The 27,636-nt window shown below is 38.7% G+C and overlaps 2 protein-coding genes across 2 annotated transcripts in view; one reads left to right on the forward strand and one right to left on the reverse strand.

The window, feature by feature from the left end:
- On the reverse strand, positions 1–27,590 carry ubald1a (UBA-like domain containing 1a). Its single transcript, XM_061967287.2, has 3 exons — positions 27,331–27,590; positions 26,977–27,036; positions 1–2,603 (listed from the first exon to the last, which is right to left on the reverse strand). The coding sequence occupies exons 1-3, from the start codon at positions 27,436–27,438 to the stop codon at positions 2,289–2,291; spliced, it is 483 nt and encodes a 160-aa protein (XP_061823271.1). The 5' UTR covers positions 27,439–27,590; the 3' UTR covers positions 1–2,288.
- Positions 1–27,636, forward strand: part of foxj1b (forkhead box J1b) — a 68,253-nt gene that overhangs the window by 20,058 nt on the left and 20,559 nt on the right. The window lies entirely within an intron of this gene.

Consider the following 27,636-nt stretch of genomic DNA (forward strand, 5'->3'; position numbering starts at 1 on the left):
TTAGGTTGACAAACAATATTTATTTAGGTTCACAAAAATGATAAGTTAATTATCAAGGTAGTCCACAAATATTGTGGGAATGGTCTTATACAGTCATACAAAGTGGGGGGTGTGGACATACATGAACAAACCATTTATGAACAAGCCAACCCAGAAACACTCAGATTTAAACCAAATAAAGTATGAAGCGTGGGGAAGATGAACCAAAGCTCAAGTTTAAACTAAATCATATCACATGATTTATTCATTATTATATCCATAATTTCCCTAATCTTTTTAAATCTTTGAAAAAACACCTGCTAGTTAATATATTGTGTATCGCCACATTTTTTTCTTTCATCAAATAATAATAAAAAAACAATAATAATACAAACAAATTAAAACCAAGGGCAGACCCTGTGTGTAATATATTGCCGTAAATCAGGGTCACCCCTTAGCTTCCACCCTCAGCGTAGAGGACTGGGCAACGCTACACCCTTAAATCCTGTCAAGTCGGCTGGTGGATACAAGCATACGGTCTGCAGGGAGTCCACATTACAGAAGGATTATTAGGGCCACATTGAAAATAAAATCAGTTGTTACATTAAAACAACAACAATTTAAAAATTGTAAGGAAGAAAAAAATCATGATGTTACAAGACAGAACAAATATATAACGCATATATTGTTATGGTACAAGAAAGTAACGTTGCAAGAAGAATAAAATCAGAATTACTTAAGAAAAAAAGTGCAATTTTTCAAGAATAAAGTCATGACAATTAGGTTGTCATACTATAAAAAAATACAAATTTTAGTTTAGTTTAAAAAAAATATTACAATACAGTCGTATTATTGCATTTTTAATGATTGAAGTGACAATCAACTTGCTATTTAGTAACTATAGGATAGTAAATATTTAACAAAAACATTCACACTGTTAATGAATTTCTTAATTCTCATAAAAAAAACATTTTTCTCTTAAAATTGTTTCTTTATTCTTGTAATTGCGGCTTTCATTTCGAAATGTTATGATTGTATACTTGTTTTTTTAAAATCAGTGTGGCCCTATTAACCTTTGTACCAAATAGCTTTTGGTTAGCGTTACCCATGTTGTCCTGCTGTTATGATCAACAAGACACTTTTTGCCAATTTGCTATCAGTCTGAGATGATCTGATTCAAATTAGTTGATTAGCTTTGGAAACATACAGTATGTTTGCTATAAAAGATGTTACAGACACATCATGCAAAAAAGCGTATTTGTGTAGAAAAATGGAGTAGTCGTGTATTTTTTTTTTTTTTTTAGCAGAACCACCTCCCTTAAGTCCTCCAAAATAATAAAAACTATCAGCATTTACAAACAATATTACATTAAACCATGTTGTTTTCTTGTACAACCCATAATTTCATAAAAGTATACAGTTGTAGACTCGGCTTCGAAATAAGCCGTTGCGGCGAGAATAGCATGAACCAAAGCGACAAGCGCCTTTAAGAGAAGCATATTTTTAAGAACATGTCCTGTGTTTTCAAGAGGAAACTGTTGGTTTAAGAAGAATCCCTGATTGGCTAAAAAGAAGTCAGGTGACCACCAGGTGAGGTAAGAGGAAGCCCCACTTTGACGGTGGGGATGACAATATGGAGGTGTTTTCTTCTGAGCGATAATGTGTGTATTTGTGTGTGTTTACATATACATTTATAGATTTATATATTGGTGTGTATGCATTTTGATAACAAATCCTGCTCTCACCATCTTACACACGCACACTCACACAGACACACACACACACACACACACACACACACACACACACACACACACACACACACTCTAGTGCGTGATGATTCAGTCACTGTAAAACACTGCATTGCAAGTTCCTCTCTTGTCATGCAGCACAGACAGAAACTCAAGAAGACCAGTGGAAAAAAAACACTGGCTAGTAAAAAGAAGTGTTGGGGTGAACACAATTCTAAAAAAATTGCTGCCTTGAATGTCCTTGAACATCTCATAAAATCCTTGGGCAAGATTTTTTTTGTCTTTTTTCAAACAATTTTTAAAAATTCCAATAATATTTCTCTTGGGAAAAAAACAACCTTCACATACTTGTATTTCTATGTGTGTGCGTATCTTGTATTTTTTCTACTTTTGCATTGGTTTACTCCTTAATAGTTCACCCAAAGTATCTCTTGGTTTGCGTAGGTTCCATCTCGTCCGTCCATTTGGGGAAAATGACAAATTATCAAATGGTCGCCCTCTCTCCATCCCAATCATCCGGGGGGAGGCAGAGCGGGGTTTCAGTCCCACCGTGACTCTTCATCTCTCAGCCTCCATTGCTACACTAGCCTTTTGCTCGGCACCTGCATGGGGGTTGACACCCGTGGGCCAAGCGGGGCATGGTTGTGTGGGGGGTTGCCCCGGAGTCCAGAGTCCCTGCGAGGGCGTCGGCATGTTGGGTACGTTCGGTGACACCCCCCAGCCGCCGACCTGAGGGGGTGGAGGGGAGGTGGCCATGGACGCCGCCATGGGGCTGCTGCTGTTGAAGCTTTCGGACGCCTTGAGCCGGGAGAACATGGTCAGGGCGTCTGGGAAATTTGGGGGTGTCGCTGGTGTGTTGGCTGGTGTGCACATCTGAAGGAATGGAAATAAGATTTTAATGTTGAATTCACCCGAAGCATCAACAAGAAACATGCTCATTTACTCAACTGCAGAGAGTACCAGGTGTTCATTTGTGGTAAGACACTTATTGAAGGGGGTGTACAAATCTACACATGCATTGTCATAACATTCAATCATACTTTGAAAGTTTTTCACAATTGATTAACTTATTTAAAATAGCATGTCAACATTTTTATTAAGCTTATTATTAAATATTACATTGTGGCCTGCATCACACACGCTACATGTGTCTCTTCCATTCTCCTTTCTCCTTTCATTTTGGGCCGGTCGAAACCCTTAAAGGGGATCTGCAAAATTTTGCCTATCGTTCACAACCCTTATGTAAGACAGGAACACATGTTTTTCTTTTTTCATGCATTCTTAATAGAAAGTCTGCTTACAATGGAGCTTGTGAATGCCTATAAAGCCCTTAAAACATCCAAATATACTGGGTTTTATGGGTGGAATAAGGGACCTCCATAGGCTCCATTGTAAGCAGACTTTTATTCAAATTTATTTACGGTCGAATGCACTTTTTTTAAATGCATCTGTCGTATTGTCTTCATAATGATTGTTTACGATAAGCAAAATTCCCCAAAAGGTGCAGTTCCCTTTAAGAAACACCTTTTATTTAAATTGAAAAAAAAATCAGCTTCACAGATGCAATGCCTGCTCGGCAGACTGTGAGTTTTGAGGCAATGGTCGATATATTATTTGGTGTAAAAAATTTTTATAATTGAACCATTTACAAGTTACAAAGGCTCCGAATTTGGCTGCTGGTATGCAGTGACATTAGGGCTGCAAATAACGATTATTTTGATAGCCGGTTAGTCAACGATTATCTAGTCGACCTGTCAGATAATAAAGCGTACACATGTTTAATGGCTCAAATTTTTCCAATCAACATGTATGTATGTAAAACAAAGTTGACTAATTCATTCAAAAAATATCTATTTATACTGTAACTGCTGCAAGGTAGAAGCTAACTCTCTTACCGAGGTTGAGAACAAGTCCTCCCTCCAAATGCCCGACATCATGTCTCTTGCTTTAAATTCTCGCGTATCACAGATGTACAGCCATAAAAACAAGGTCCGCTTTGCAAAATGAGCAAGGTATTAATGTTAACATAAATACGAGGAAATATCCGCAAACTTTACATGTTATCACTGGCGGTGTGTTTGTGTTTTTCCGCGCGGAAAAACACGAATGATGACGTCAAGACTATTGTCGACAAATATAATGGTCGACGACAAATTGTTGCAGCCCTAAATAACATTACAAAATTTTTGATTCTATTGTACTGTCACAACTGTTATTAATCTACTTGTCAATTTACTGTTAATATCTTGTTACTTTCTGTTGTGGTTCTATCTCCACTTCTGTTCAAATGTAATAAACACCTTTTCCTTCATTGTTTGGATACTACAAATTTGGGTATGGATCCAATACCAAGTAGTTACAGGGGCACTATTGGTCATACCAATGCTGATGTTAATAATTCAATTATTTGCCACCAAGGAGGCAGGAACTGCTGACTTACAAGTGACTTTGCACTGTGGAGGGGCATTAGACACTAGCGAGGATATAAAAGTAAGTAGAAGACGCGTTTGTTAGCTTATAGCTGTCAAATTTGTGGGATACAGCTAGAATGTGTCATCAATATGCATTATCACGATCTATTGTTGGCCAAATATATAATTGTTATACCGTATGTATCGTACAATCTAACCGCAATTCCAGCAAACTAGTGAGATCACCTGGTGCATAAATATTTATTATTCCACAGTTTAAAGAAATGGTATTCCATAGTATATTAATAGTGTTTCCTCGATTATTGCGGGGGCCACATTTCAGACTCCCCTGTGGTAGGATAACTTTCTCTGATTCCTTCTCAATATAATATGCATGTAATGTAGTTATAAGCCCTCCACACACCCTTTACACACACTTGTAAATACTTTCTATGCTCTTAAAACACATTTAAAAAATTTAACATCAAGGCTTAAATGGTTTCTCAAATCTCAAGGTAGTCGATGTTATTTTAAAATGTGTGATGCACTGAGACCGCAATAAGTGAACTGCAAAGTGACAAGGTCAAGGTCGATGTAGATTTATTTACATAGCACAATTTAAAACAGACTACTGCCCGAAAGTGCTGTACAGATTAAAACAGAAATAATAATAATAAACGTCACGGTAAGTACAGAACATTCTATGTATAAAACAGTTAAAATGCATAAAAAGAAAAACATGAAAATGTCCTTACATATGTCCAGCTCAGCTTGTGTTAAACGCCAGCGCAAATAAGTGGACTTTTAAAGATTTAAAAGTATCGGGAGATGTTGCCGCTCTGAGATTCAGAGGGAGCATTTCAGAGTTTAGGGCCTACTATCGCAAAAGCCCTATCACCTCTCGTCTTCAGCCTCGACCTTGGGCATTCTAAAAAGCATTGCTCAGATGACCTAAGGGCTCTGACTCGGGTATGCAGAATAAGTAGGTCAGCTATGTATGGTGAAGCCAGCCCACGAAACACTGTTTTTGACCAATAACTGAGATTTGTTCAAAATAAATGAAAAAAGCATGGAAGAGAAAGCAGGGGCATAGAGTTTAGTAGGTTCACCACATTGAAAGGCACAAGCCAAGCTGTAACAAGATATGACCAAGATGAACATGACAAAGCAGTCACCTAAAAAGGTTATGATGATCCAGATCATTTTGTATGCTGTGTTCACAAACCCAGGGAACATTTATTTACTTTCCATCAGTCTGGCCATTTCCTTGGCATTACATTTGAACTACATTTGACATTATTTAAGTTGAAATGGCTACTCTCTTCCTTTTCTTTGGCAACCCATTTAGGCAGCAAAATAGTTAAATAAAGTTAAAGTTAAAGTACCAATGATTGTCACACACACACTAGTTTGATTCGTTGCACCGAGGAGAATCCATTAAGCCCGTCAACCATGCAGCATAAAAACGTTGATTTAATGCATGTCAAGATGACGTTAGAAATTCTTATTTTTTTAAATCTATGTTATGATGCACATCAAAAGTCAGGCTTTTTTCTCACCACAAATACGCATTAATATTATAGTCTTTGTGCCACTAGTGTGACTTAAATGCTGTCGAGCAACACACACAAAAACATGTGCACATGCACGCACAGACACAAACACCCCTTGACTGTACCAAAAACAACACTTAACCTTGAGCCTTGAAGCTTCCAGACCCCATGTTTTGTGCATGTTTGCAAAAAATGACTTCCCCCCTATTCCTCCACATAAAAACATGCACGTGCGTGCACAGACATAGCTTTCACTAAGTCGCTTCCATTTGTGACCAGGAAAACAACAACCGCTGTATGGTCCAGCGGGAGGCAGAGGTGGAGTCACATTCTGCGAGGAGGCTTGCAATCCAAGAATAAAAGATGTACATAACACAAGTCACTATTAGGATGCAACACAAAGCAACTTTTATCACAGGAATATCTGTAATATTGAAATCAAAGAGTTGCTATGCAGGTTATACTGTACTGTCAAATATGTATCCATGATTGTAGTCAAAACATGTAATCGAATGCATTTAAATATTCTACTCAAATGACATTTGTCTATCTGATAACACAAATATATCAAGTACCTATTTTATTCAATGACTCCATCAAATACAAATTGATTCAGTGTTATTTGTTATTTTGTCTCTCCGTGTTAAAATAAACCTGCTATTGATATAGTAGGTTGAATATTTGACCCACTGCTGACTTTGTAAGTTTACAATAAGTATTCAATTCCCCAACTATAGCTGAATGTTCAAATTTACAGAAAAAAAGAACCTTCTTTCACAATGTAAGCAAAAGGGCAGACAGTATTTGACGCCCTGTGCCCCAGTCGCACCTCCACAAGGTTATGCAAAAGTACTTTGTTTGATCCTAATAGCATTACAACACAAATGGCATTGAAAACACTCCTTGGTGGAGATAAATATTAGAAAGCTGAAAAACAGGACAGGCTGGAAAACATAATATTCCTTGATGCCACAGGCCTCAGCTTGAGCAAAGGTCCTGTATGTCATACAGATTGTGACAAATGGTGCGTCAGAAAAATAAGAGGATAACAATCTTCCCTAGGAGCGGGACAAAACTAAACCGACTTCCCCCTAAAAGTGCTGCATCCTGCAGGTTAGCCCTTGCAGTGATACACCCACGTGGTCTTGCTTGACTGGGTTAGACAAGACCAGAGGTTCACCGGGTGTTATGTAAGATGAGCATGTCCACAGTGCACTCTTGACAGGAAACGCTGGCTCATGTCTTTAAGACCCTTTCCTGCGGTAAAGGGACACCCTAGAATGTTAGTGTGACCTCTACACAGTGAAGGCTCATATGTGGACTTACTTTTATGATGAAACGTGTGAATGGTTTTGTGTGTGTGACTGAGGACGAGACCTTCTAAATGTCCTTGAATAGAAAATAAGGGGAAAAAAACCTGACACCTGTCCTCTCAGGTTGTCTGCTGAGACCTCTGACTCGTCCATAAACACATGCACAGTTGGCTAGTCCGGGGTAACACACAGAGACTAAACAATGCAGTTTATAAAGTTACGATTCTGGATGATAAAATTAGTTGTGCTAAAGTTGGATCTGACTCTTCCTGGCAGTGGAAGACAGTTTGATTCTAAAGTTGTGTACCACCAAATTTAACAGGATTCAGGTGTGCGCCACAAATATCGATCAGATAATTATGGAGCTGATAGAACATCATACCGATAAGTCTGAAAACATAGCTTTGATAAAATGCACTGTGCATGTCGTAAACTTCCCCTGAGCTAACTGTAAACAAACATGGCCTCCATCTTGTGGGACTTTTTCACTGTTTCAGGGGAGGACATTTTGCATGCTATCTTCTGTACACCAAATGTTCTGCAAACATTCCTTGAGGAGGTAAAAAACATTAAGCTTCAACACGTCAAATATTTATCAGCCACCTGAAAGTCCAGCATCACTACAAGTGTTTTGAAAGCCTACAAAGGTGCCAGGACTGCTAGAGAAACGACGCCAAGCCAGCCACAAAGAAATGTACACACAAACTGCAGTTCAATCTGAATTGAAAAAATATGAGATATAAATAGTTATTGTCTTGGTCTTGAGGAGCAGGAAGTTCTCTATCAGTTTGAAATAAAAACTTGACACAATTTGTACATTCTCACTGTGAGGTGTACTCACTTGTGTTGCCAGTTAATGGCTGTGTTGAGTTAGATTTAGAAGACAATCTATCTATAGTGGTTTCTTAAGACTACTTTTTCAGTTACATACACATTTTTTTTTTCATATTTTTGTCCTTAGATATAAGATATGTGAGGTATATACTATAATTTGTGAGTTACTAATGTAAATTAGATTTGTTGTTGTTGATGTATAATTGGCATTGAAAAGTTGATGTCGGTGTGCCTCATTCAGTTACATTAAGGGGATACCCTGGTGGTTGTCCCAGGGTTTCCCTCAGATTGCCAATATAATTGTGACGGCTAGGGGCGTGATGTAGGCGTCACCAACGTGGCATAATTGTATAATTTGCATATCTGTTGATGCAATTTAAAAACAAATCTGTTATTAGTACTAACATATATTTTTTCTTATATCATTTTGGCCCCTTTTTCAATTGTAGATGCCTATTGTACAATGTAACAAGGGTTGTACTATATTTTCTGCCCTGCCTGAATGTTGGAATATAGTTTGCCAAACATGTAAACAGTCCATGAAGTCACTGTAAAACTAAGCACACAAATGAAAGTACATCAATATACACATGAAGTGCACTTACATGTAGGAATCACATTAAATTAATAACAGTTTGATATCAACTGAAAAGTAATTCAATTATTCAGGATGAAGGTTGCCTCTAATTGTCGCTACATTATTGCTAATGTTCCATGGACCAGCTCATTGACAGGCTAACAGAAATTAGCATGGTCAATCACAGGGCACATATCTCGACAATTATTCACACTCACAAAATTAGCAGAATGAACTTGTATGTACATCTATTTTCATACCGTTTATCCTCATTAGGGCCATGGGGGTAAGCTGGAGCCTATCCCAACTGACTTGGGGCGAGAGGCGGTGTACACCATAGGCTTGTCACCAGCCAATCGCAGGGCACATATAGACAATCATTCACACTCACATTCATACCTATGGACAAATAATAAATGTTTGAACTAGTGTTGTCCCGATACCAATATTTTGGTACCAGTACCAAATTATTTCGATACTTTTCGGTACTTTTCTAAATAAAGGGTACCCCAAAAAAATTGCATTATTGGCTTTATTTTAACAAAAAATCTTACGGTACATTAAACATGTTTCTCATTGCAAGTTTGTCCTTAAATAAAATAACTTGGCTTTTATAAGTAAGTAAGCAAACAAAGGCTCCGGTACTTTTCAGAGGCGGTATAGTACCGAATATGATTCATTAGTATCGTGGTACTATACTAATACCGATACACCGTACAACCCTAGTTGGAACAAACACAGGAAATACAACTGTTTACGAGCCGAACAAGAGTGCAACAACAAAAACGAGACGCTAAAAATCACCTTACTCTGGTGGAATCATTTACACCAGGCATGTATGATGATACCATGTATGATGAGAAAAAAGCACAGTGGAGAACTATCACTGAAGCAGTCGCTGTGTACACTGCCAGGATGTGTGAATGGAAAAAGCCTGCGTTTATCCACTTACTGAAACAAACTATAGTCCTCTCCATATTTTACTTGATTATTTATGTGCATACAATGTATAATACTACATTTGTATTTACAGAAGTATTTAATTCAAGACAAAACTTTTAAGTTTGCACTTTGTTGATCTCAATGTTGGCGATTAATATTTATTTGCAGGTAATGTGGAATGTTAAATTTTTGTTAACAGAAGTATTTTAATCACGACAGAAGTATTGCTTACTAGAGGAAGCTCTTAATTTAGTTCTATGAAATTTATTCCATAAAAAGTACAATTTATACCTGGTCTGAAAAAAACATTATTCAAATTAGAAAAAAGAGTAAAGAGTAAAATGCAGTGATGCAGCATCATTTCAAACTACTATTTTTTGATCAAATAAACAAAAAACAATATATTACTTAAATTTGCTTTTATGTTTAAAGAAAAAAAGAAGGTCTGGCACCTTCTATTTTGCCGTGGCGGGGCGACACAATCAATTACACGTAGGGGAAACTCTGGTTGTCTCATAATCAGATGAGGGCCTACATGGTAATCGAGTTGAATATATTCTGCACAATAAAAACATGCTGTTAGCATGAAATAACAGGTGGTACCACTTGTAATTATTACTGACAATACCATGTGTCATGATAGATGTGTCATATTGTCTTATATTCAGGTCAATACTGCAAAATAGACAATTGTATTTTTTGCCATTGATTAAATGAATATACTGCTTCAGATGCCCATCCAGGTTGCTTAAAATGATCAAAATTAAAATAAAGCAAACAAAAAAGGATTTACGTTTAGCAAGGTCTTACTCTTACAAAACAAAGGGATTTTGTGTTTAGTACAGAGCCAACAGAGAGGTGTTACCATGGGCACGGTTGTTATGAGGAAAGAGCACAGATCTCCTGTTGACAGGACAAAGCATTGTGGTTGCAACGACCCGTCCCCATCCGCTCTCACTCGCAAGTGTGTTTGCGAAAGGCTGGCATGAAGGAACGCGTGCCTGATGGTCAGCAGCCTCCCCCAAACATGCCGGGCGCCGGTCTGCGTCAAACCTCTACACACCTAAACACCCCTGTTTGTGGACATGCATGTGTGTGTTTGTGTGCAAACACTTGAGATGGAGTTATTTCTCATCTCACCAACCGCATTCCTCAGTAACACCAAGTGTGTGGGCTATGTGGAAGGCATAAAATGGAGAAGTGGGGGCTCTCTTGCCTTTGTATACTTGTGAGTAGACTCCAATTACATGGTTTCACTCGGATGCTACTCCTAAATTGGCTTTTATGAATTTCAATGTAAAAGTGAGTACACTTAAATATGCGTTAGTCCTTGGCGATATGGCTTAAAAATAAAATCCCCAATATTTTCACAAAAAATGTCATTTACTTGCCCCCCGCTTTACACATTGTGCTTCTTTCTCATCATACATAGTATCCTCATACATACACTGTGCTTCTTTCTCATCATACATGGTATCATCATACATACCTGGTGTAAATGATTCCGCCATAGTAAGGTGATTTTTAGCCTGTAGTTTTTTTGTTGTTGCGTCTTGTTCGCCTTGTAAAGTATTGTATTGTATTGTATTTCCTTCACACGTCTGGAGGCTTCGGTTTCAGATGCTGGAATAAGTTAGTTGTGCCTTTTTGAAACAAACTTTGCAACGTGCAGTCATTTGTTCCAGTCCTGTTGCCAAAACCAAAGTACTGACAACAAACGCGTCGCTCTTGTTAGCCTTAGCATTAGCCATGTTTTGCTATGTGTGCCGCTAAGGAAGTAACGGGACAGCGCAAGCTACAGAAGCTCCTGAGGGGCAAAAAGACTTGATTCGATAAAATTGATATACAGCCCAGGCCGAGTCCACGTTTAATTTTGTTGATTAAGTAGAATTTGACTGATCGGTCATTTTCATCAATGGCACAACATCCAACTGGCAGCAAACAGTAAAGGATACATTTACTTTTGCCTGGTTTGCTGCTGAAACATTCTGTCACAAGCTGAAACAAAATAGAATAGAATAGAATAGAATGCTTTTGTCATCAACCATGAGAGCATGAAGAAATAACAGGCGGCTACTTATTAGATGAAGGATGTAAAGATAAACCTTGGTAAAACTCACAGTTCGTATTACCGTTTTAAATTAAAACTATCGTACAACCGATATTGAACACACTTTGATAAACTCAAGGACTGGTGACACTGCTCATTTACTACAGAAGCAAGCTAGCTTTTCAGTTGGCATGTATTTCCCACGAACATTTACGCTTCGCTTTCCAGAACACACACTTTCCTAGCTCTGACAAAGACGTATTGTTTTGGCCTGGGCTTGTTTGTTTGCAGCATAACTCAACCAGTTATTGACAAATTTAATGTGCAAAAAACAATTCATTTTACCTACGACGAGTATGAACACACTTCACTTCCTGCTTACGGCGTTCAATGCCCCCACCTTGCCAGGCCCGCTCTGCACAGACGATTCTGGGAGATGTAGTTTAGTTACAAAACGCCACAAAAAACTACACACCAAGTTTTCGTTTGATGCCGTCACACGTCACAGTATTACTGAGAAGTCCTGAAACCGAAATACCGCGGTATTTATAATACCGTTACATCCCTAATATTAACTTATGAACAATAAACAACATATTTTACAATCAAGCAAAACAAAACAAAAATGTTACAATAACAGTGAAATATGATGCAAAGGGTAATAACCCCCCCAACTTTGGTCAATATATCACTTTTCTGCAAAACTTGTAGAAATCAGCTTCCGTGTCTGACACTCACGTCTCGGGCTGGCTGCTCTGTAAACAAAACCCGCCCACTCCGTTTTGTGCCTTGTCTGCCTGGAGCTGCTTTGACGTCGTCTCTATTAGTATCGTAATAACCCATATGTCAATCAAAAAGCGCAGATTCTAACAATTGGAATACCTTCTACTGTTCAAGACTTACGGTATTTTCAAAATGTTACTGCACTTCCTTGTCAGCTACAGTTTTAATGTTAAATGTTAAAAAAATAATTTGGAAACTTCCAGCCAGATTGAAAAGCGTAAGGGGCCCTATTTTGCCCAGGTCTGTTGTAGAGTGTAGCTGCATAAACTAGCTCTCTGCAGCTGCTTTACAAAACTAGTGTCATGTGACTGCAAACTTGACACCTCACTGGTTGGTTACATTGCGTCAGTCTTAACTTACCGGAAATGGGTCTTGAGTTTTGAACCAACGAATATTTCTGCACTGAATTTTATACATTGAATTTTAAAACACTATTTAACTAATTGAAAAGCATTTTGCCAACCAATTTTTTTTCCAATGAAAGTGTCAACATACTTTGAAGAAAAAAAATAAAATTCAGTTCACAAATATCAAATGCAAAAAAAAAAAAAAATGGTACATCAATTCAGTAACAATAAAGCTTTGATAACAAAAACACAAAATAACCTCTATAGGATTCTCCCAATGGAGATGTCCTCGTGTCCATCCATCCATCCATTTTCTACAGCTTAATCCGTTCGGGGTCGCGGGGGGCGCTGGAGCTTATCTCAGCTACAATCGGGCGGAAGGCGGGGTACACCCTGGACAAGTCGCCGCCTCGTCGCAGGGCCAACACAGATAGACAGACAACATTCACACTCACATTCACACACCAGGGCCAATTTAGTGTTGCCAATCAACCTATTCCCAGTTGCATGTCTTTGGAAGTGGGAGGAAGTCGGAGTACCCGGAGGGAACCTACGCAGTCACGGGGAGGACATGCAAACTCCACACAGAAAGATCCCGAGTCATGTAACATATTTAAAAGTGTCTTTTTTGAGAACATTCTGATACTACAACAGAACGGGTAGGTTTTGTTTGATCAAATTCTTTAAAAATACTGACTTATTTCAGCTTCTACATATTCAATTTTTATCCGTGTCACATACTGTATTTAAAAGTGTCTTTGTTGAGAACATTCTGACACTACAACGGGTAGGTTTTTGTTTGATCAAATTATTTTAAAATACTGACTTGTATCAGCTTCTACATATTTGACTTGTATCCTTGTTGGTGTAAACCAGGTGTTTACACTAAAGTTTTTGACTCTGCGCCACATTTTTATAAACAATTCTTGACCCACAATTTCTCCCACAGTCTTCTTTTTTTATTTTACTTTCTATCCCACATTTCTCTCTTTTGTAAAGTAAATTCATACAGCAAATATGGGCATTTACATCAACAATATGATTTGCTTAAGCGGCTGGACAGGACAGATTAAAAACAAATATGAAACATTTTTAATTCAGGTTAAACTCGGGACATCCAGCGGGCTGGATTGTGGACACTGGCATGCTGGAGCCAGTCCGCGGGCCGTAGTTTGGGGACCGCTGGTGTAAACAGTCAATTGGCCCAGCAATAGCCTGGCTTGGTCTTCTTTGCCTGCGAGTAATGTAGTAAAGAGCGGCTTGGTAGGCACCCCACGGAGATGGGCGCACAGATAGCTCACTAAATGCCAGAGAGAACTGGTTCTCATTCGCATAAACTTGGTGTGTTAATCTGATCTCGAAAAGCCAAACTCAATCAATTTGTGATAGAAAGCTTATTTTGAGCTGAATTATTTAAGAAATCTGACTAATTTAGTGCATGGAAACGTACTGACCGTTAAACAACACCGCTGTTTAAATAATACATGTAGCAAATGCCCCAATAAAATAAAATATGTAGCATTCCAAGACTAGAATATTTTGAATGGTTGTAAAACAAAATGAGTAAACATCCATCCATCCATCCATTTTCTAACGCTTGTCCCTTTCGGGGGGCCTGGGGGGTGCTGGAGCCCATCTTAGCTGCTTTCGGGCGGAAAGTGGGGTACACCCTGGACAAGCCGCCATCTCATCATATTTCATCTAATTATGAAGTGGGTCAAAAATACAAAATTTGGCACAAGCCACTGACACAAGTCCACATAATGTGTGAGGGAAGAAGCTGACTTTTTAAACGATTCCAAAATGTCTAAAAGAGATATTTCTTCCACAAACTATGTAACAGAGGCCAACAGGTGCTGTTGAATGTTTCAGACAACTTAAGTGACAATCCCCTCCTCTTGCCAGGCCTAACCCTTCACTCCTTCCACCTCAACCAACTTCAAGTAACTGAAACCCCTCTCACACAAACATACACATGCACACAGTTGATCATTACCCAGGGCACATTGTGCTTTTGCCAATGTACAGTGAAACAACTTAAGGAAAATAGAGCAGACAACTAGAACAAACAGGCAACAGGAAGAACTGCAGCTAAATGGAGCAATTATTGCCCTCTGTAGTAGATATTACAATGGCTACCATGCTAACAATAGATGCCGTGGCCCACTCATATCTCAAAAAATGTTGTCTTGGTAAAAAAAAGCTGGCAACGTAAACTAGGGTAGAGGTCATCAAGACAGAGATTGACAATTGAAGGATTACCTGTCCAAATTTGAACCGGCTAGTTTTATTGTCAATATCATTATTTATTCTCGTGAAATCAAATGTACTGTAAATTGGTTATTACAATATTAGGTGTGATCCAGGAAAGCAGGAAAGGGGTGAACTAAGCCTGTGAACGTGACAGTACAGGAATAGTAGGATTACAGCTCAATGAGCCAGCGTTGAAAAGTCAGGTGACCAGAGCCAAGCAGTGTGCTAATGCAAACCCAGTAGAACAAGTCATAGAGTCACAATGTGACAGTACACATGCTGCAATCAGACAAGCTTCCTTAGGTTTAGAAGCAATTTACTTGCCTGACCACATCATGTACTTAAGGACTGCAGGAATAAGTTTGAAACCCAGTCTTTCCACTAAGATGTGTGTGTGTGTTCAGATCTTTATGCAAGTGGTTAGGGTTCTGAGAAGCGGTGTTCCAGGAAACTTGCAGGGAAACATGCTGGAACAAGCAAAGCGCAGTCCTAGTGTCTTCTGATGTGGTCTGACATGGATGTAGAAAACTGGAATACACACTACCTCACACCCATGGTATTATCATGTGTATATAAAAAGTCTGTATCAAATCAGATCACATAAACTATACTTAACATTAGAGTTTTTGTTGTGCTCTTTCTGCAGTACTGTCAACCCACAGGCTCAGCCCAAATACCTGGCATTGTCATGCCATTAGGCCACTTAGCCAGACGTGTTGGCCCAAACAATCTCCTTTTTTCTCTCCCTAGTGGACAACATAACACCCACCATCTCTAACCCATTCTGTCTCACACAGAGTGACAACAGACAGAAGGTGGTTGAGACAGACAGAAACAATGAGAGCAGACAGTCGATGTGGTCACATCATGATTTATGAATAAGAAATTACATCTGCAATCCTCTGCATTGGCACAGTACAAACTCCATATCCTCAATGCAACAAAAACATTTGAATTTGTACACACCAAGCCGACAAATGTGGCAGCTACAGAAACCATTACAACATGTCTGCTTCTGTACTGCACAAAGACAGTAGAAACTGCACTTTGACCTTCATATAAATGAGCTAAATTGACATTGTGTGTTATTTTATGGTAGTGATGACCGGCAAATACAGCCCAATAAAGTCACGGTCATTGACAACAATGTTTGGTCCTGGCATTTATCATACAATCCGGATGCAAATTCTCATTAGTACGTTTTTCTAACTGGATATAGTTAATCAATGTTTAAAAGAAGTTGCAGTATATCTGTTATGGCTGAACTGACGCTTGTCTTTTATTACTGACCTATAAAAAATAATGGATTTCTGAACACCTCTGCCCTGACTTTATTGCCAGGAAACCACATGAGCGCTCGCCACATTTTCTTTAATGGCTATTACTGTGGCAGGAATTAAAGCAGGCTTTTGTCACCAAGTTAGTTTGTCTCTCGGCTGAATCACATGATGGGCTGAGGTGGTGGTCACATGTTCCCAGACAAGCTGTGGAAGTCATACAGCCGGGTTACTTCCTTATTTATGAAGATTATTATTTAATTTGTTGAGGCTGTGCATAGATAATACGTCATCATGGAAATGCAGATGATGTCGTTGTCACAATGTCAAGAACAATTGTTTTTCCTTTAAATACCCGCAGGAATACCTTGGTAACATCTAAAGACAGGCAGACAACATCCATGAAAAATTACATGTGATTAAAACCTAATTCCATCCCTTCTAATAGAATTTAACTTTACACTCGTTGCATCGCTCTTGGCGCCTGAGCGCGTTTATTTAACAGTAGAATTAACTGAACGCAGTGAGCCCTCTCTTCAGTCATTCACAACCTTTGTCTTGGTGGGGTGAGAGTGGGGCGCCAGATTCACACAGACACACACATGCGGTAAGGACAGACAGCAACAATATATTTCAGCTTTAAATTGGATGGGCAATATTATATACGGCCATTGACACAGACGAACAAGAGAATGTTCACGTAATAATCACGTGATGGCAACAAACAAAAAGATAACTCGACTTCGATTTTCCAACTGGGGAAAAAATGCACTTTTCGATGTTCAGTTGTTATTTAAGTTACCTTTTTGCTTACAGAAATGAGAGTCCATTTTAATTATTTGGCTTGGTTATTTTTTTTAAATAAAGTTTTATTTACAATCCAATTAAAGTACAATGGTAAAAAATTCTAAAGAATGAGAAACAAAATCTATATCATTTTAAATAGTTACTACTATTATTCTTATAAATTCTAATAACATTACAATATGATCACTGTATAGTTTTTATCGGTTATTCTTTCAGTTTAGGAACATGGCGTAGACAAAAGCTCTGCGTCTGTATAAAGCCAAATATTATTCGCTTACAGCGTAGCCAAAGGAAGGTTCTTTATTCCGCCCATTAAAATCAACCATCTACCGCCAACAATATTCTATTTCCATTTTCGTGATTTAAATATTAACCAAGTATTAGTTTATTCACGAGGATTATGGTCATTTTTCATCTAAACGAGAAAATATGAACATCATAGCAGTCGGCATCCTAATGACAGCAGACATTGCTCAGTAAGATGTTTAATCATGTTTGTTGTCTCTTATGAAGTCTGCAGTGAGCAGTAATCAGTAATGGGGGAAAAAAGCAAATGGCGTGATGCGTTTTTGAAATTAATGTATTGCATAAGCTTAGAATTATCAAAATACGTAAATATTAAATGTTGTTATAAATGTGCCCGTTAGAAGATGTTGATATTTTTTGGTAATGTTTGACAGTAAGACTAAGCGGGATGTCATTGAAGTGACTCCCGAAATCATGTCTGTCTTCCTTCCTTCATGTTATTCACAACATCATCAGACCCTCGCTTACAGTAACACACCTGCCAGTGGCGGTGCAAAGCTAGCTAGCAAACAATGTTATTTGCAAGAGACAATAAATAATATTACAAGATATTCATAATTTTCCTATTCTATGTTACAGTATGGTTAATATTACGCCTATGTATCATAAAATGGTTCCTATACATACTAAATAATTACTGCCACCCACATTCTCTTAGTCCAGTTAGGTGGTTGACAAACAATGTACCTCACTACACAGATATATTACATCATGCCTAATACTATGTCTATGCAATATAAAGTGGAAAAAAAATTCCATGGGAAAGGGGGACATGCATCATTTTCCTTGAATGTTTTTAAAGTTGTTTTTGCCATGTAGTCTGCCTGCAAATCGGCTATCCTCTATGCGCCTCCGGTAGGTGTAATGACCAGTTGTGTCAATACTTTCTCGACTATGGTGCATGTGTGAAATAAGGGCTAGGTAAGAGAGAATTTGTTTGTATTTGATAAAAGGGATTAGCATTAAAACAGGGATTAGCATTAAAACAGCAGGACACCAAAGAAGCGCTAACACTTTCTCATGAATTTTTAGTGAGGGTAAACAAGGTAGCTTCTGTGCATATTGTGTTTACATGCACACTAATCAACTAGTGAAGTCACAGTATACATGCAATACTTCTAATTCAATGGTGATTGATCAACCAGAAATGCTCGACTTTCGCCATTGCAGCTGTTTGGGCTTCTCGACAAGAGAACAAGTTCCCTCAACGCTCGTAGCTAATTGTATCTGCTATAAGATGACTGCTGTGATTTTTGCGCCACTTTATTGTGTAAACATGCCCCCATCTACTTGCTTTATATTCTTCTTGTGAATTTAATGTTGACGGCAACAGTAGTTCTTCGTAGAGATTTCCGCATGTGCAGAAAGCCCACTCCCACTTGCAATTTGATTCTGGCTTCCAATTGAATAGTCTGCATATCGTAAACCGATTTTTTAAAAGTCCAATATGATTGAATTAACGTGTGCTTGTGTTTTAAAAAGTTAGTTTCATTGAATTTGATGCAATGCAATTCATAAAACATACTCAATAATGGCACTGCATGATTACACGTTGCTCTTAGGAGACATGGATAAATAATTTATTCTTACGAGTTGGTTGTTTTTTTTGTCCGATCTATAGCAAAGGGAAGAGGAGTGTTGTGTTCTCGCAGAAAAAGGCTGAAGGTGTGAGTATGTTTCATCTTGTGAGTGTATTGTGGGTGCAATGTATGCGAAAAGAACTAGGAAGGCAGAATAAGCCAAGTATAAAGTGTCTATCAATGTACACTGATGTTATCTTATGATGCCAAAAAAAAGATAACAGTCCCACATGTGGGTTTATGTAAAATGTGCTACAAAAACAAACATTCTTGACAGCTAGTCTGTGCAGTGACGGCAGCTCTTTTCGCGTGCTCAAGCACACGCAGCCTCCAGGATGGGGGATTGTTAGGGAAAAGGAAATGATGGCAGGGGATTTAGCAAACTAGATCCTACCAGTAGTCACAGTTGTACTTGTACTGGTGTGTGTGCCAGCTAACCTTAGATGACTTTTATAAATGTAATACAGAGGGAAGGGCTCTGACAGACAAGGCACAGAGCACTTACTGGTAAAGCAGTGTGTGAACACTACACTACCTTTTGGAACAACTCACACCGTCTTGGTTGCCATGGTTCAAATCCATTGAACAAAACAGTGAGCTGAATAGATTACACACACTACACTAGCTTTTATTTAACAAAAACAACTTATTCATTGCTATGGCGACCTTCAGCTACTTAATATTGGTTAGACTTTTCACTCAGATCAGAACTGCTTTATGCAAAACCAACCTTTTTTTACATGATGGTGCCTGCTATGTGTATTTGGGATCTGCATAAGTCCCGGAAATTTAAAATTAAAACGTCAAGGCATTGCAGGGATATTTATAAAACAATCTAGCCTTCCTTCCTACTTCATCCAAACGTTCCATTTGGAATTTTGTTCAAATGTGACGCCAGCGGATTATCCATTTACTCAAACATTTTTGCGTGAATCAGCCGATTTAAATTTATGTATAATCGGCTGTGCTACAACATCATGTCGATGATGAAACCCAATGAAGGAAAATTATATATTGTTGGTTTTATCAAGGCGCTGGGGGGGGGAGCTTTGGGAGCTGTGTCCGGGCCCTCTGCTCCTCCTACTTACAGCGCGCACACATATATAGGACTTTGAGGGATTGTCCTGGGGGGAGCCATGGCGGAGGGATGAGGATGCCTCTATGGGGCTCCAGTCCTCCTGACTTGTCCCGTTTGTCCATCCCTCAATTTTAACTGCATGTTAGACATGTAGGGTTTGGGAGGCTCAGCATGGTAGGGACCCACCGTGGCCTTAATGTACCCCAATTTTAATCACATCATTAGTCCCCACCCGCATACATATCTCCCTCACGCTACAGTACACACATCAATAGGGACTGGAGGTCGGCTGTAATGGCTGACCGCCTAATTTTAACTACACAGTCAGACACTCTGGGTGCCTTATACACACCCACATCACATGCACGGATGGGTTGAGGTTCGGGGATGAGGTGTACCCCTCATTGCCTCCTCGACCGGCACATGCTCCTGGGACTTCGGTCTAGTGGCCTGCCAATCCCGTGCAGAGACCTCGCTGAGGGTGTGAGGTTTAAAAAAAAAAAAAATATATATATATATATATATATATTTATTTTATTCATTAATTTATTTTTTATAATGGATGTGGATGGGGTGGTCGGTTGTCTTCGCTTCCGGTTTGTATGCCGTTCCGCGGTTTTCGCTTTCTGTTGGGCGGGGTCCGTGCCCATCCGTTCCGGCCTCGCACTGTGGGGTTTGTAACTCTCCATATCAGAGCTGTACGCTTAGCTTTTACACTAGTAGCACAGAATATTATTTGTAGTACAGAAAAAATTTAGGAGCAATATGTCTTAAAAATCACAATTTCATTATTAACGCTCAGGCAACGTACACATGTGCATTCACACCTATAAATATAATGCCATCATAAGGCCTACTGTGACGCTCAATTTAACACTGAGTACATCCCTAAACTGTGCTAGCACTGTTGCTAACACAAGTGTAGGGCTGGGCGATATGGATCAAAACTCATATCCCAATATAGTTTGACCCATAAACTAATCCATAAATGGAAATATATGTTTATGTAGATAAATATTTTCACCATGCCTTGATTGTAAATGTTCACGCCTGATGAGGCTCCCAAATACACAACAACAGGTTACAACAAGTAAGAAAAGTAGGTTTTGCATAATGGGACCCCAACTTAAGAGGTGTTTTGAGATGAGAAAAAAGAAAAAGCCTTGAAAATAATAAAAGAAGTCATATATAATCTCCAATTTTCTCAATTTTTTTTAGCTATGCCCAATTCTTCAGCTCACAAAAAAAACAGTGTGAAACAAAGTGCCCTGGTTTAAGAGGACATGTTTAAATGTCAGCAGCAACTTGAAAATAATTGACTTTTAAAGGGGAGCTGCACTTTTTTTTGTTTTGCCTATTACAGACATGGCGACGGATGGTTTTAATGCATTCTAAATATTAAATAAATGCGATCAAAAATTCCACTTACAAAGGAGCCTATGGGAGCCGCTCAATTCTGCCTATTAAAACCCTTAAAAAACATCCAAACACCTCCATTAGGTCTTATATACACTATGTAAGTATATATGTAATGTAGTAACGGGCACGTATAATAACATTTATTAAAGAGTAATTGTGTTAGTAATTACTTTTTTAAAGTAATTTTCAGAACACAGCCTGTAACACAGCATCATGAAGCAGTTGGCGTTTTGGTCTTCCTGGCTAAAATCTTTGTGTGTATGTCCTATAACAATGTTAACCTATAAAAACACCATTGTTAAAGTTTTTTTTGGAATTTTGTCTGTCGTTCACAATCATTATGAATGACAGAAGGATTTGTATTAGTTTACATTCTAAATATTAAATAAATGTAAATAAAAGTCTGCTTACAGTGGAATCTAGTAGTTACTAGTGCGCAGTGCAGTTGGTGACCTGTTCCTCCAACTAAGACTTTGTTTCTTTCGTGTTGGAAGACTGAGTGTGTGAGCTAGTAGGAGCGGGGCTCCAGCCCCTCTCTGCATGGTGAAAGAGGGAGGGACACATACATCATTCACCGCACACAGAGTGATCAGTGACACTTCTCGTCATTCACTTGTCCATTTAGTTATGTTATGGTTTAAGTTAATTTCAAACATGTTATGCAGATGGGTGAAAATGTTACTCCAGTTTGATCAAATTTGGATGGATTTATTTTAGCAACAAAATGCTAATTAAAGGGTTAAAATCTGTATTCGCACGGGTTCTACTTTTTTCTTTCAATACTCACACGACCTATCGCACAGTACAACCGTGGATGCGTTACGGTATCAAACAAAAACTTTGAGTGTATTTTTTTTCTGGCACTTTTGCCTAATATGAACTGCATCTTTCAGAATTATCTGCACGGCGCGGGACTGCAATGTGCGTGTGTGGAGCGCCGTAAAGGGTAGAGAAAGAGGAAGCAGGAAGTAAAGTGTGTACCACTTCGTAAGAGATAAGAGGAATTGTTTTTTTTCAAAATTCTAATAACTGTTTTGAGTTATGTTGCTAACAAACAGACAAACAAACACTAGAGAAAACATAGCCTCTCTGGCACGTTCGTCTCGAGCGTTGTAGGCCAAAACAGACCTGCTCACCGTGCCGAAGGAAAACACCTGCTAGACACTGAAGCTACTTGATAAGCTACCATCCCCCCAAATATTATGAAGCCAGCAAAGCCACATGTCAATTTGTGAGGTATTTGCTTTATTAAAAGTTAAAACGCAAGTAAACTTTACTGAGAAACTGCATTTTCCAAACTGATAGAACAAATGTCCACTGTAGAGGACACAGCTTCTCAGAAAGTAAAAGTTGAGACACAGTGAATGTTCCTGAACAATTACTTTCACATTTAAAAATAGATGTTTGGAGTGATAGATATGATTAGAACATGTTATCATTATGTTTGTGTTCAATTACAGGAAGTGTGTTTATCATAAACATTTCTGCCATTTCATTTTATACACCATAGCATGTTTAAGCCATTTTTTTGGACATATAACACAATAATATCGTACTGTGACTTTAACACCATGATATCGTACCGTGAGATTTTGAAATTGTTACATCCCTATTCTTTAGTAATTGTGTGATCATGTGCCATAGTGTTTTCAAAGGCAAAGGATACCACTGAACAGTAACATTAGCACAGGCGCAAGTACTAACAAAAGTGTTTTCTTGCTTGTCCACCAGTATTACAAACTGCTAAAAGAAGTTAAACAGAACCACAAAATAATAGATAAAGCTCCTAATGATGGTGATAGCTGCTACATAGTGCTGCTTTGAATGTCACCTATATTGATTTAAAAATAAAAGAGTTCAAATCGTATTAATCTAATGTACAGTATAAGGCAGCAAGTAACGATTATTTTGATCCACGATTATCTTAACAATTAATAAAGTGTACACAAATTTAATGGCTCTAATTTTTCCAATGACTTCTAAATTAAGCTTAGGCTACTTTAGGCATGTGCTTACTAACAACAAAGATGACTAATTCATAAATATGTATTTTTACTGTAACTGTGCTGCTCATTTAGCTGTTACAAAAATTAAGAGTATTAAAATGTTGTCCATTTTAAAAAAGGAAAGACACATTTAAAAACATTTTTTTTACCTTGTTTATGTATTAAAAAAAACAGTTAAAATAGCAGCAATGAAAACAAACAACAAAACACAAAATCTAACTTCCTCAAAAATAAAATCAGTGTATTGTGATGTTTAAAAAGCTGCACAATGGTATATTGACTATTGATTAACTCTTGGCAGTTTTAGTATTCTAGACTCTTTGTAGAATTGTATTTTTGAATAATTCTTAAAATGTTGGCTATTAAATAGCGTGTATGTTTAACCTTATGATACCTACGCATTGGTGCCCATCTGTCTCTCTCTCTCTTTCTGTGTGTGTGTGTGTGTGTGTGTGTGTGTGTGTGTGTTTGAGCCTGTTTGTTACTGTGCCCTTTTTTTACAGCATTGCAAATTGACGCTACTTTAAAAAGTACTTGAATTGATGTAGACAAAGTTGAGCTGACTGACTTTGGCTAAAATTATGGTTAAAGTTATTTTTCACACAACTTCGTCTCACACTTGTTAGCTACTTAGCAAGACATAAGCTAACACTCGTACCGAGGCTGAGACCGCATCTTCCCCCCAGATGTCCGACATCATGCCTCTGCTATGATTGCACACGTATCACAGATGTACAGTCATAAAAACAGGTACGCTTTGCCAAATGAGCAAGGTATTTATGTTTTTAACAACAATATGAAGATATGTTCTCACACTTTACATGTTATCACTGGTAATGTTTTTACGAGTGGCGGTGCTGACCCGCTTCCGCCTGGAAAACACGAGTGATGGCGTTACGACGATTGGCGACAAATATAATTGTCGGCAACAAATTAATTGTTGCAAACTCAGTACACAATCTGTATATCGATGAACACTGTGACCTGAATAAGCGTCAAGAAGGCTGGACAAGCCACCCTACTGAACGATTATTGTGAGTCACACAAAAACATCTGCCTGTCCAAGCTCAGAATACTCGAATGTAAAGCACACAGGAGGAGAAGTGCATGCATGCTCACATAAGCCACAAAAAAGTGAACATGAATTAGTGGTTAAGCAGGAACACGCCTTTAAACACAACACCACACATGTCGGTACGGTTTTGAGGAGCATAATGAATTCAGAATACATCACTTAATTGGGTTAACAGAATTATAGTGATGACAAACAGCATTCTGTTATTGCTAAAACTATAAAACCATACATAACAAACTGGTGATCAAAATCAAGTTAAGGCCAAACACGTTGCTGCTTTATGTATTTGAGGTGAAGGGGTAATCAGATGACTAATAAGCAGATTACTACGGTATTATGTAAAGCCAACCGAACAAGAAGCACTGAATTGTGATCTAATTTAAAAAAAAAAAAAAATCTTCTCATTTGTACTTAAAAAGATGCATCACAAACACTGTTGTTTGCATGGATTCCCATACTCAAGTCTAAGCTTACCCCAGCTAAACTCGTCGACTAGGACCAGTTGACTCCTCTGCCCTGGCGGACGAGGTGCGCTAACTAACATTAGTTTGAGGTAGAAACAATCGCATTAGGGTAAATGACATGACATGAAAGCCATATTTTTTCCGGCCATGTTTTACTCGATGGATTATCGTGGCCCTGTTTACACTGGACACCAAATCTAATTGTTTTGCCCTCGGGTGGCACGGATTGGATATTTTTTGCCAGTCAAAATGCTGCAGTGCTTCAAATCTGATATTTTTATATAAGATTTGGGTCAGGAAGTAGTCCGAATCTGACCTTTTCAAATCTGAATGTGTGAAATGGGTCAAAACGGAAACGCGACCTAATTGCGACTCTTACGCAATCTTTGGGCAAGCTACGTCATTCGTCTGTGCAAGAAAAGACACATCTCGGCAATGGAAGTGGATACGTCATCACAACATCTGGTTTACGCAGTGTTGTTTCGGCGAGCAAAGTATTTTTTCTGCGACCAAATTTTCTGTGCTTTACTCGCCAATTGAGGTAGCGGGTTGGGGGTGTGTATATTGTAGCGTCCCGGAAGAGTTAGTGCTGCAAAGGGTTCTGGGTATTTGTTCTGTTGTGTTACTGTGCGGATGTTCTCCCAAAATGTGTTTGTCATTCTTGTTTGGTGTGCATTCACAGTGTGGGGTATATTTCTAACAATGTTAATGTTGCTTATACGGCCACTCTCAGTGTAAACTTTATCGCTGTTGATGAAGTATGCATTGCATTTACGTGTGTGTGCGTACAGGAGCCGCTCATATCTTGTGACTGGGCGGGCACGTTGTTAGAAGGGATGAAAAGCGGACGTGACGTCAGCTCGTAGAGGACGTTAAAAGCAGTGCCTGTAAGGCACGCCCCCAAGAATGTGGAATACGAGAAATAATGACTGATGAACACCTTCGTTCGATAATGAGGGTTGCCTCAGCTCAAAGCCAGAGCCCCGACATTAATGAATTAGCATCCAACAAAAGATGGCAGGTATCTGGATTGGGTACATCAGATTAGATCAGTGTGTTGCAAACTGAGCCGTTTAAAGTCCTGAATGATTGATTTATTCATTATTTTATTTTCAAATGTATTAGCCTGTGGAAAAAGTTAATGTTGATATTTACCTCAGAAGGCTGCAAATACAAAAGAGGCATTCAATTTTTATTTAAATTGTATTTGATATGCCAGTGATATTTTTTAATTATTATTATTTGAAACTTGATTTTGCATGTCACTATAAAGTTATATGAGCCTTGCTTGTTCAATATTTAATGCAAAACTTGTTTGGTCCCTATTAAAAGGTTATTTGTTCAACCTTGGCCCATGGCTTTGTTCAGTTTTAAATTTTGGCCCACTCTGTATTTGAGTTTGACACCCCTGATCTAGTGGTACACCAAAGAATCACTTAATTACATATTCAAACACTGTTGCTGTTCAAACTTTGTGTAAAATGGCCAACTGGCCAAAAATATTAAATATAATTTAAATAAAACCCGTGCTTTGTTTTTAATGATTATTTAGGCCTACTACGCTACTGTTTTTGAATGTTGATCGTTATGGTGGTATTTACAGAGCTAAGTGTTTTCTAAGGTGGTACTTGGTAAAAAAAAAGTTTGAGAACCACTCTGCAAAAAAAATAGTGAGATACTTTTTTTTCTACAGAATGGTGCAGCCCGGGTTTACATAGGTCTAATGTCTTCCACTTTACCACACAATGATGTGTCTACTACTGCTGAAGGTCGCTGATGTGTCATATGAGGGGGTAGCAACAGCCATGTGAGACAAATACAAGTGCAGTACTATTGCGAGAGAACACTTCTTATTTTCCAGGAAACACCATTCATATTTTCCATTTTCACCCTTGAGACGTGTTGTACTCAGCTGCTGCGGAACAAACTAGCCCTTGTGAGTGAGACAAGCGTGGCTGACTGCCTGTGTGTGTGTGTGTTTACAGTATTTATGGCAGCTCACAACATGGCCGCCATGTGCTTTGTTATTGTTAGTAACACACCACCTCTCCCAGCCTAAGATTGTACTCGCCCTTTCTGAAACATGACGAAACTTAATACTCAAAGACGCATTACCTCCCTTTTTCACATGTGAAAAATACAAAGTGTGAGTTACTTTCCCCAGAACTCACCATTTGATGATGATGGCCATAGGGGATATTTGTTTCTTGGAAAAAGGCACTGAGGGCAGTCTAGAATGAAACAAACACAAGTTATAAGACATTTTGAGGGGTGGACTCGTTTCGCAACAGGACAGGAAGATGGCGAAACACGCGCTTTACTAAAAAAAAAATTAAATGAGGTGTGCCATTGCGTAATTATACTTCTGGCATGTGTGGGGTTATTATTGTTCTGCAGTAGATGGAATCATAGATGTAAAGTTTCGTGTTCCAAAGCGGGGCTAGCAGGCTAAGCTAGCTAACAGCGGGCAAACATCAACAGTAGCAGCATGGCTGACGACCGCATTTTCTCCCCCTCGTTGTTACCTCGAACTGCCAGTGTGCCGCCTGCAAGAGCTGCTTGGCTTGGTCCGCCGCACAACCCGCCGTCAGGACGAACTGATTAATCATGACTTGATGTTTAAGTTCATCCATTTTCGACGAAGCCTGTGTCCTAGTCGCGGCGGCTCAGACTCTCGACCGTTTTCCTCTTTCCTCACTCGAGTTGGATTCCGTTTTTCCTTCCCCTCACTCGTCCACCATTACAGCCGGCTGGGCAAACACAAATATTTACTGTAGGAGCGGTGGAGGAAGGACCCCGTTGTGATTGACAGAAGGCGGCAGCCAATCAAA

The sequence above is a fragment of the Nerophis lumbriciformis genome, linkage group LG11, assembly GCF_033978685.3.
Source record: "Nerophis lumbriciformis linkage group LG11, RoL_Nlum_v2.1, whole genome shotgun sequence".
Classification (NCBI taxonomy): domain Eukaryota; kingdom Metazoa; phylum Chordata; class Actinopteri; order Syngnathiformes; family Syngnathidae; genus Nerophis; species Nerophis lumbriciformis.